Source organism: Paramormyrops kingsleyae, chromosome 17 (genome assembly GCF_048594095.1).
Source record: "Paramormyrops kingsleyae isolate MSU_618 chromosome 17, PKINGS_0.4, whole genome shotgun sequence".
Lineage (NCBI taxonomy): Eukaryota > Metazoa > Chordata > Actinopteri > Osteoglossiformes > Mormyridae > Paramormyrops > Paramormyrops kingsleyae.
Window position 1 is genome coordinate 8299680 of NC_132813.1, and position 10271 is coordinate 8309950.

Genomic DNA, 10271 nt, shown 5'->3' on the forward strand with positions numbered 1-10271 from the left:
ACACAATGTATGGGAGTCTTGTTGACCCAGGCTGATGTTTCAACTGTCTGATACAGTCGGTCGTGACTCAGAGGAGGGACTCTTGGACAATCGAGTGGGGGAAACTGATCATTGTAAGACGGCAAACAATTTTTAATAATTTAATTCACGGACAACAGGAAATGCACAACCTCAGTATTCTTACACAGCAAAGAAATGACTACGGGCCAGAAGAATCAAGTAGAAATATATGTTCGAAACCAAATGTCACTTTTCTAGATCGAGGCAGGGAGTAACGTGAGGAGCGATTATAAAACCACTCTTCGTTAAGTGGTGCATCAGGCTTGACCGTAGTGACCCCGTGTCATCCTGAAACTGCAGACACCCAATGAGCTTAGAACTCCACCCAGCTAACTCACATAGGCTCACCTTTTACGCTACAGTTCCCAACTCCATGGACTAGTTGAGTCCCTCACTTTACTTCATCCAGACAGATGCTAAGGTGTTTGCTCAGAGTCGCAGCCCGACTGCTGGGCCCGATTTCATCTTGCAGGCTTTATATAGAGGTAGGCTGTACATCAGTCCGTCGGCCTGTTGGCGTGGAGCAGGACTACTTGACCTGCCAGGCCTTGGCCCACCCCGCCTTGGGGTACAATGTACACAGACCCATCTGCCGCTCTCTGGGGGTCCATCTCCTTCAGCTGTGCGTTGCTCTGGGTCAGCAATTCCAGGCTCCATAGCTGGTAGCGCAAGCTTTTTCCCTGCTTGGCAAAAATAAATGCATCCTGCACCCCCGCGGTGGGACCGCTACAGCCGTGACGGGGCAGCAGGAGCCAGGGCAGGGCGGGATCCGCACAGAAATCCTCGCTGTTTAGGCTGCCATGTGTTAGACCCAGTAAGACACCTGGGAAATCGGTTAGGAGGGAGACTTCAGTGAATATATACAGCACAATATCCTCAAAGTATCTTTAAATAAAGTAAAATAAATATCTTTAAATCCCAATCGTGTAATTTACTTCAATAAATATTTATTTCTGTAGTGTCACAGTCTGTTTTCTCAGAATGTCATGTGTGGTGCAGGGCTATTTAAATCATGGCCCTCAAGGTCCGAGCCTTGCTGATTTTCCAGCCTTCCTTTACCTGTGAGCCAGATGTGAAGCTTCCGCCCAATCAGAATTAGTGATTATTATTAAACTAACTACCCGGGAGAACTGAAAACAAGGCCTGGATTTGGAATCGAGGTCCAGGTTTGAACAGCCCTGGTATAGTGTGTACTCTTTAAATTTTTACTCTTCAATTTACTTTTTTGCACTATGTGTACTGTCTTCGCACCTTGTCTGTTTGGATATATATATATATATACACACACACACACACACACACTTGTCTATGTCAGGGGTCTCTAACTCCGGTCCTGGAGAGCTACCGTCCAGTAGATTTTCTATCCTACCTGGCTTCTGATGAGCCACACCTGCTCCTGGTACTTACCTGAGAACAGGTGTGGCTCACCAGAAGCCAAGTAGGATAGAAAACCTACTGGATAGTAGCTCTCCAGGACCGGAGTTGGAGACCCCTGGTCTATTGTGCTGTGTTCTCACTTGATATATGCACCAGAATTGCCCCCCTGGAATCAATAAAGCGCAGCTTAATCTTAAAGCAAATACATAGAGGCCTTTCACACACTGCGCTGACTTTAACTCTCACCTGAGGCCACTGCCCAGTGCGCTCTGTGGCCACTGCGCCTGCAGGGTTCGTGGTTGAAGTCTTCATCATAGCTGTGAAGATTCAGTCAAGGGATTGTCCACGACAACAAGCCATAGCAAGGAATGTGCTCCCCCACCTCATATCTGTCTCCAGTGCTACGTTCGCACTGTCCGCAAAACAAGAAATAGAGACAGCATACTAGCCTGCAGCCTTATCACGAAACCACAAGACAATCCAGCACATTTAACGAGAAAGGGAATGAACGTTATCTCTCACAACCACAGCACGATGACCACCAAAACATGACGACGACGCACTAGGCTTCTGCAGAACAAGTTTCATGCAAGTGCTACGTGATTTGCATGATAAAAAAAAAGAAGATAGAGTCTTCCGTGTTTTCACAGAAGGAGTCGTGTTCCATTTGATGTTCTGCGTTGACAAAATTAGACACAAACTTCTCATAAGCATAGCAGCAGTAGCCAAGAAAATCTGCCAAATATCAAATAAAAGAGGCCACTGCAGTAAAATGGTTGGATAACAATGCAGACTTAATGTTCAGAACAAATGAACTGCGTGTACGGCAGATACAGCTCTTAGTAAAACTACAGTTTCTCCCCCATTGCCCTCAATCATTCACTTATCATCAGTAGTAAGCCCTTTTGCTAATGCAGATTGCCAAACTTGCAATATAATTTTAGAAGTAGAAAGTGTATACCTCGAGTCATTAAAATGTGTTCTTAAATTAATCCTCGCTATCAGTATTCTATTGCTGTAGGCTATTTTCAGTCACAATTTTACAGGGTTCAGCCCTATATTCTTCAATTAAAATTATACAATTTAAAGTTTACCTTCTAGTCACACGTGGCTTTCTTGACAAGAAATTATAAGCTAACACTTATGAATACTTCAGTATTATACAATAAGCAGACACTTTATTAGGTACATCTGCACAGTACCAGGTATGACTTCGTTTTGTCTCCAGAACCACTTTAAGGGCAGAGTTATGCATATTGAGAAGTCTTTGTGTGCATCAGTCGGCAGGCCAAGCCTCTGTGCTGGTGATCGGAAGGTCACTGGTTTGAGCCCCAGCTCTGGCATGACAGACTATGAGCCCTTGGGTAAGGACCTTGAGCCCCAGCTTCATGGGTGCTGCTGCAGGTGGCTGACATTGGCTACCAAGCCTGCTCTCACCTATGTGTGCCTGTATTTCATGGAGAACAAGATGAGGTAGGCAAAAAGAGAATTTCTCCACTGGGATCAAAAAAGTGGCATTATTATTATTACTATACAAGTTGTTTTTGGTTTTGTTGTCCTTCCTGTAATCTTTAGTAGGTCTGGCCATTCTCCCCTGATCTCTCTCATTAAAAAGGGATTTTCAGACACATAACTGCCCTGGCTGGGATGTTTTGTGTGTGTGTGTGTGTTTCGGAGCATTCTGGGTAAAATGTAGCGTGTGAAAATTCCATACGGGTGGCCATTTCTGAGATGCTGGAACCACCACGTCTGGGACCGCCAATCACACCACGCTCTAAACCCCTTACACCAGGCGTCTTCAGCCGTTCTGCCTAGCTGCAGAATAAAAGGATCTCTTCCCCGTCTCTGTGTGCTGGATGTATTCGGCTGCAGCCACATAATTCACTGCTTGGAGGGGCAGGTTGTTTGCATTAACCAAGAGCAACAAATGTAATAAACTGGCCACTGAGTGTATATGAAACCAATAAAGGGTATGACACATGCTGAAGGATACGGAATGAGGATGGGCTGTCCATCAGCAAGGTGCTTCAAGATGTGGCAAAAGTTGGCCCCGCCCATACCTCCAGTCAGTCGCTCGGCCCAGCAGCCAATCACCTCCTCAGCCAATAAGGCCATGTGATGGGCTGGTTAACACACATGCACATGGAAATGGTTGAAATATGCATGGTTGGGACTGAAGGCAGTGCATTCAGCTATTCCCATAAGGGGACACCCAAAGCAGCCAATTACCAGAAAAGATCTCTCCTTGAGCAGTGTAACCCTGGTTCATTGCAGTCTTCACTATGTTCTCCATAGACAAGTCTGCAGAAGGCTGAAGTAGTTGGGCTGCCATCCACAAGGCAACCAAACCGCATCTGAAGAGCTCAGCGTAATAAATACACTCAAAATGGAGAGTGATGCAATCTATGATGCAAGAATTTTTATACTTGGCTGATTCTGGTATATGGCGTGCCTATATTTGAAATCACAATTACTATGTAACGCACAGTAAATATAAATGCCATATAAAGGTATTTGTGAGGCACTCACTGTGGTCCGTCCTGAATGAGAGAAGGTACAAATTTGTTGAAGAGCACCCACTGCAGGTCCTTTCTGAAACTGCACCAGATGCACTCCATATTTATCAGCCACACACAAGCAAGAGTTCCAGAGAAGACTCTGTGCTTTGGCCAGCTATCCTGATGAGAAGCTCTCACCTGCTCTCCCTTTTTGTAAGCAACAGTCGGGGTTCCTCGTGATCTCCTTCTACTGGTGCCCTTCCTTCCGCAATGGCCTGATACAGCTTCTTTTTCCTGGAACCTGTTTCTGGCTGTGGAGGTGGAGGTGGGGGAGCGGGTGGAGGTGGGGCTAGTTGCACAGTTGTCATTCTTGCTGTCTTCCAACCCTGTAATAATCATACGCACAATGAGCATGTAGTGGAAAATAATTAAGAGTTATAAGTTACCAACATGATCTCAATAATCCTCCAAGCTTAGTAACACTAAAAGGCAGGTAAAGTATCTGTTTACAAAGAACAAACTATTAAAACCAATGGCTGTTTCGATCCGAGGTATATTAAACCGCTGGGGCGTACCGCATGCAGCTCGGCCGCAGTACTGCAGATCTGACAAGATCTTAAAAGGTATCAAACCTCAACCACGAAACAAAGTGTAATACAAAAATGTCGAACAAACGACAACGTGCAATTTAAAGGAAACCTGTATTTTAATAACATTTTTTCCATTCAATCCAAAAATAATTTCCGGACAGTGCAATATCCCACGAGAGATCACATGTAATCTATCAACAGCAGTTTTTACTGCTCCTTACAACCACGCGTGACTTTCTGCGATTACAAAACTGTCGCATAGGGAAGTACTCGATGTAAAAGAAGGAATCTGAGTAAAGCCAGTCACGCAAGCAATTTTACGCATGTACCTGGCTGAAAACCGAGTAAAACCCATGAAATACGACGGCAGTATGGCATAACTATACTGTAAATAGTTAGTGAACCGTATAACATTTTCACATACCAGGAACGCAGTTTCTCAATAAGGACAAACTAGGGGGGGGGGCTGTAAGCTCATATGCCTTATATGGTTACAAATGCATGTAACAAGGACGTACATTATCGAAATAAAAATTAAGCACTTACCCACGCATTTTGCATCTTTAGGCTGTAAAAGTCTTAGTATGTTATTTTGTTTTTCAAAAGTTCATTCTCAGCTAAATAGGTAGTAATCTACTAACTGCGGGTTTGTTGTCATATGTGGTTCTTCATGATAACACGTTATTATTTTGATTTGTTTTATATACAAGTAATGCTGTTATTTACCATCATTTGCCATTAGCTACTACAATCGGAAATCTGTTTCCGTAAGGCTGAATGTGAGCCTACTAATGATGTCACTGCCTGATTGTTTTATAAATGTGGATTCTAACGATTCAATGTGACGATAAATGATTCATTCAGCAGACTAATTTTGACCCAGCGTTCTATTAAGCCGACATTTAAAACGATTTCTCTTTAAGGAACCCTCAAAAGAAAAATTCTAGCAGAGCCAAAAATTTACCGGTATGAAAATAATATAGTCCAATAATATTATTCGTTTTACGTGAGTTATCGGACATCATCCAATTAAAACGCGCCTTCTTACTTTGGGGCGGTAGTATCTTAATTCCTCCAATCGTTGCAAAAACTTGTACGGTATTTAATGATTGACGTAGATTTTAGCCAATTATAAACTCTCTTTATAGCGCCTGTATTTCTTTACCCCTACGTGAAATACATCGATTAGGCCGCGTTTCTCGTTTTTTTTTTTTACGGTCCCTGGAGTGACTCTGACGGGAAGGTAACACATTGGTAGTTTTTCTTTTTAATTTAGCGGAAGGATTTAAGGGTTTGGTTCATTTTTAAAGTAACATCTATGCGTTTGACCTAGACAAAAATTTGCTTTTAGCACGGTTACAAGGTTAGGTTTCTTAAACAGTTCTTTTTTGTTAATGCTAGCTATTAGCTACCAGCCACGTTTATGCGTATATGTGGAGAACTTTAGTAGAAAAAATGGATAACAATGATATGCGTCGATAAAGTCCATGTAATGTGTTCCGATTTTGCATACCTATGTTTGATTTTGTTTTAGTGCATTTATCCAAGTAGCCGGTGTTGCGGTACAGCTAGATTTACCATCAAATGTAGCTCTTAGCCGCTCAGTTGTAAAATAGATGTGACTCTTGTGTGTGTGTGTGTGTGTGGTTTTGTAATATAGTTCAGTTTAAAGCGAGCAATTCATTGTATTTGTTAAATTATCAATCATAGAATTTTCCCCTCTAAACTCCGTATGATCCCGTATTACTGCTGAAAAATGTTATCCCGTATTATAATATGTATGTTTGCTTGCTGCCCACTCGGTTTCAAATGCATCTTGCGACCAAACACCTTGTATTGGTTTTTGATTTCTTAAGACCATGGCTGGTCAGGACATCCGACTCAACCACACCATCTACATTAACAACCTGAATGAAAAGATCAAGAAAGATGGTAGGTCTTGCTACCCCCCCCTCATTCTCCCTTCATTCTCCCTTCATTGTTCTTTGCAGTCTTACTCTTCCGTAATGCATTTGTGCACAAAGCTGTTTTCTCGCTTCTGAAGTGGCTTTTAGTTTTAACTATGTTATTACCTTCATATGTAAAATACGTGTTTTGATTTGTTTGTTACTTTTCCCAGAGCTGAAGAAATCTCTGTACGCCATCTTCTCCCAGTTTGGGCAGATCTTGGACATTCTGGTGTCTCGCTCCCTCAAAATGAGAGGGCAGGCCTTTGTGATCTTCAAGGAGGTCAACAGTGCATCCAATGCCCTCCGTTCAATGCAGGGTTTTCCTTTTTATGACAAACCGATGGTATGCTTGTCGTTCGCTTTCAGCTGCTTTGATCCTAAAGTCTGTTGGAATGTTGGCTTTAATGCATTGAAGACATGATTGTGAGATGCTGCGTTCCATTTACCTCAGAAGTCGGAGCTGGGAGTGATGTCACAGTCGAGTTCAGCGCATTTCAGTGCAACAAGTCGGAAAGCCTTTTAGCAAATGACATTTCTAACCTGGTTTATTGTAACCTCATGTTAGTAATACCAGATAACACATAACATGATATTTTGCACATTTAAACACTGTAGCAACATGTTCACAGGTAGTGGCTGGACAGTACTGTGTGTACGATTCATTTAATGAGAACAACAAGTGCTAATAAACAGTATCATTATAACTACAGCTTTCACTTCTGTTGGAGGCTGCAGCTATCTTGAATTCTGAGCTTATGGTTGCAGATGTTCCTCTAACTTCCGAGTCGGAACTCCGACTTCGGAGGCCTCTGACTAAGCACTCGGAAATTTTGACCTCCAAGTTCACATGGAACGTAGCATGATGGCATGACTTTTCAGATTTTTGAATATTTAAAACTTTATTTACAAACAGGATTGTCGCAGCACATTTTCACAACATGCATGGTACGCTAGTTTTATAATTGGGAAATTATGCTGTTTTTGCTAAACACAACCTGGGTCACCTAGTAGTCCAGCGCTTAGTATCGGTATACTGTTGTCTCATCGGGAAAGTCCTGAAAGAATATTTCAGCAGGTGTAGTTTGATGCTGCTTTGCTGTTTCCAGAATTCATAGCCATGCCACTGCTTCTGTTGATCTGCATGCTCATGCCTTGCAGAGGATTCAGTACGCCAAGTCCGATTCAGACATAATCGCGAAGATGAAGGGCACGTACGTAGAGCGTGACCGCAAGAAGGAGAAGAGAAAGGGGAAAGGCCCCGAAACTGCGGGGGTGAAAAAGGGAGCAGGAGCTGCAGCTATGGGTCCTGGGGTGCCTGCAGCCATGCCTGTGAGTGTCGACTTCCTCTTTATCCCAGCATGTCATGTGACCGCCTGTCATGTGACCGCCTGGTACTGTCCTCTGGGAATATCGGCATAGTAAAATCTGCGACTTGGGTCAAAGGCTTCATGTAAAAAAAACTGCCCCCTTTCTGCATTTAAATACTAAATATTATGTGCGTGTTTTTTATGGGGGTGATAATACTTAATACATATCCAAGTCAGAAACGGTCTAAACAATAACGAGAGAACACTGAATACGTTGCAAGAACAGTGGCTGATTATGTGCAGCAAGCTACTTTAATGCCATATTCAGAACTTTGCCAGCGGTCATACTGAAACTATAGAATATTACAAGCAAAAGTGGTTTATTTTATCAAAAATGCAGGTTTTCACTGGTAAGTATTCGATGCCACTGTAACATGTACTCTTCAGCGTGTGCTGTATTGGCTTAGCCCATATAACAACAATGTAAACAATGTAAATCCTTTGGCTTTACTCTCAATGTCTCCCTTAGTTATTTTGAAAGTTAAAGAATAAGATTATTGAATGTGACAGTGAAATGCATGTCATTGGAACACATTTGTGCACCACCCAGTGGTAGACTGTAAAAATCACTGGTGCGCTCTAATGGAGTACCCCGTATTCTGTATCCATCCTCTGTTGCCCCTTAAGACGTTTCATTTTCAGCTGCGTTTAATAGTTTTTGAATGTGACTGTGGCTCACGTTTTGATGGCTCCTTTGTCTTTTTCAGGGCATGCCTCCCATGAACCAGGCCCCGCGGATGATGCCCATGCCCGGACAGCCACCCTACATGCCGCCGCCTGGCATGATGCCACCCCCAGGCATGGGTCCAGGACAGATGCCCCCAGGAGCCATGCCCCCTGGTCAGATGATGCCAGGGCAGATGCCTGGACAGATGCCCCATGCCCAGCAGGTTAGCATAATTTACGCCTGTTTAATGGTGGGGGGGGGATTATACCTTGTTTGGATTGACCTAAAACTTGTCTTTTTTCCCCACAGGTTTCAGAAAACCCACCCAACCACATCCTGTTCCTTACCAATCTTCCCGAGGAAACCAACGAGCTCATGCTGTCTATGCTCTTCAACCAGTCAGTACTTTTTTTTCTTTCCTCTTCATGTTTGTCCTTCACTGTTGTCTTGGGTCTGTATTGGTATAAATCTCTCTGGCACATGTGACTGCATTTCTGTATCACTAGTCATGGTAGATATCGCATATCGTGATACGAGAATTGTTGGTTAGCTTAGTGTTTCCCAATCCGGTCCTCGGGGACCCAGACAGTCCACGTTTTTGTGGAGCCCGGAGGAAGCAAAAGGTATTGACTGTCTGGCAGGGAGCTCGGAGGGATCAAAAACGTGGACCGGCTGTGGGTCCCCGAGGAGCGGATTGGGAAACACTGGGTCAGCTAGATAACTTGTTGAATTTACGATACCCCAGTTTAAATGGACTTTCTCTTTGTTCCCTTTCATTTAGCCCAGACTGCCTTTAATCTGACCGTTATCTCGCTACCCCAAAATCCAGCTTTGTGACACACGCCTCTGGCTTATTTATAGAGGGATATAACTAAAGTGCTAAGCTTCTCCTCAATGGTCCTATTATGATTTGTGCCTCGAATGTGAGCATTTAAAGTGGGTGTGAGTCTTTAGTCTCCCACTGCCATTGATATATGAGCAGACAGAATTAATCTGAATAGAAACCTTTCCTGCATGCGTGTACATCTGTCACCTCTCGCCTTGGGTGGAGGTCCATTGTGCTATGGCGGCTGCTGAACGCTCACTCTCATCTGTAGGTTCCCTGGGTTCAAGGAGGTGCGACTCGTCCCTGGGCGCCACGACATCGCGTTCGTGGAGTTTGAGAACGAGGTGCAAGCCGGGGCTGCCAGAGAGGCCCTGCAGGGCTTTAAGATCACCCAGAACAACGCCATGAAGATCTCCTTCGCCAAGAAATAAGCAGATCGGCGAAGCTCACAGGCCGAGATCTCATACCCCTCCCTCTCCTTAGTGGTGCACCATGTGTCACACTCGTGCACGAAAGCACACATTCTGTCCCTGTCACACATGCCCCCTCCAAGGTTGCATTTTGCTTCCATGGTAACGTAGATATCCCAAACAAGGAAGAAAAAAAACTGGTTCTTTGTATGAAGCTACCTGTAGCATGAGAGAAGGTAAGGTGACTTATTTTACCTGATCTCTTCCGTCTTGCATTCCCCCAACACTCTCATATTGGTATGTTTGCTGTTTTTTTTGGTAATGGACTACTGAAGGGGTACAGGTAACGGTTTTTTTATATTAAAATTTTTTTAAACACCCCCCCCTCCTTCATTCCCTCCTTTAGGTGTCTAGCTTTTTCAGTGTTTTTGTTTTTATATCAGAAGCATTGCACCCAGGGTTTGGGCACCCAAACATTGCACCTGGAGCTTATCTGTTTCAATTAAACGTGTTTTATAGTGAGTGTA

At 43.7% G+C, this 10271-nt stretch overlaps 2 protein-coding genes across 9 annotated transcripts; one reads left to right on the top strand and one right to left on the bottom strand.

Annotated features, from left to right (window-relative positions):
- Positions 1-108: 108 nt before the first annotated feature.
- Positions 109-5497, bottom strand: actmap (actin maturation protease). Of its 6 annotated transcripts, none has more exons than XM_023813710.2 (7): positions 5072-5497; positions 4134-4321; positions 3967-4035; positions 3667-3791; positions 3431-3560; positions 1684-1754; positions 109-883 (listed from the first exon to the last, which is right to left on the bottom strand). In XM_023813710.2, the coding sequence occupies exons 1-7, from the start codon at positions 5084-5086 to the stop codon at positions 558-560; spliced, it is 924 nt and encodes a 307-aa protein (XP_023669478.1). In that variant the 5' UTR covers positions 5087-5497; the 3' UTR covers positions 109-557. The 6 variants fall into 6 exon arrangements, with proteins under 6 accessions (XP_023669478.1, XP_072557079.1, XP_023669480.1 ...); XM_072700978.1 differs by lacking the exon at positions 5072-5497 and adding an exon at positions 4950-4961; XM_023813712.2 differs by lacking the exon at positions 5072-5497 and adding an exon at positions 4855-4924.
- Positions 5498-5674: 177 nt separating this feature from the next.
- snrpa (small nuclear ribonucleoprotein polypeptide A) lies at positions 5675-10271 on the top strand. Of its 3 annotated transcripts, none has more exons than XM_072701500.1 (7): positions 5675-5768; positions 6382-6457; positions 6645-6817; positions 7633-7803; positions 8549-8731; positions 8818-8906; positions 9606-10271. In XM_072701500.1, exons 2-7 carry the CDS (start codon positions 6385-6387, stop codon positions 9763-9765), a joined length of 849 nt encoding a protein of 282 aa, XP_072557601.1. In that variant the 5' UTR covers positions 5675-5768; positions 6382-6384; the 3' UTR covers positions 9766-10271. The 3 variants fall into 3 exon arrangements, with proteins under 3 accessions (XP_072557601.1, XP_023669435.2, XP_072557602.1); XM_023813667.2 differs by having other exon boundaries at positions 5728-5779; XM_072701501.1 differs by lacking the exon at positions 5675-5768 and adding an exon at positions 5820-5888.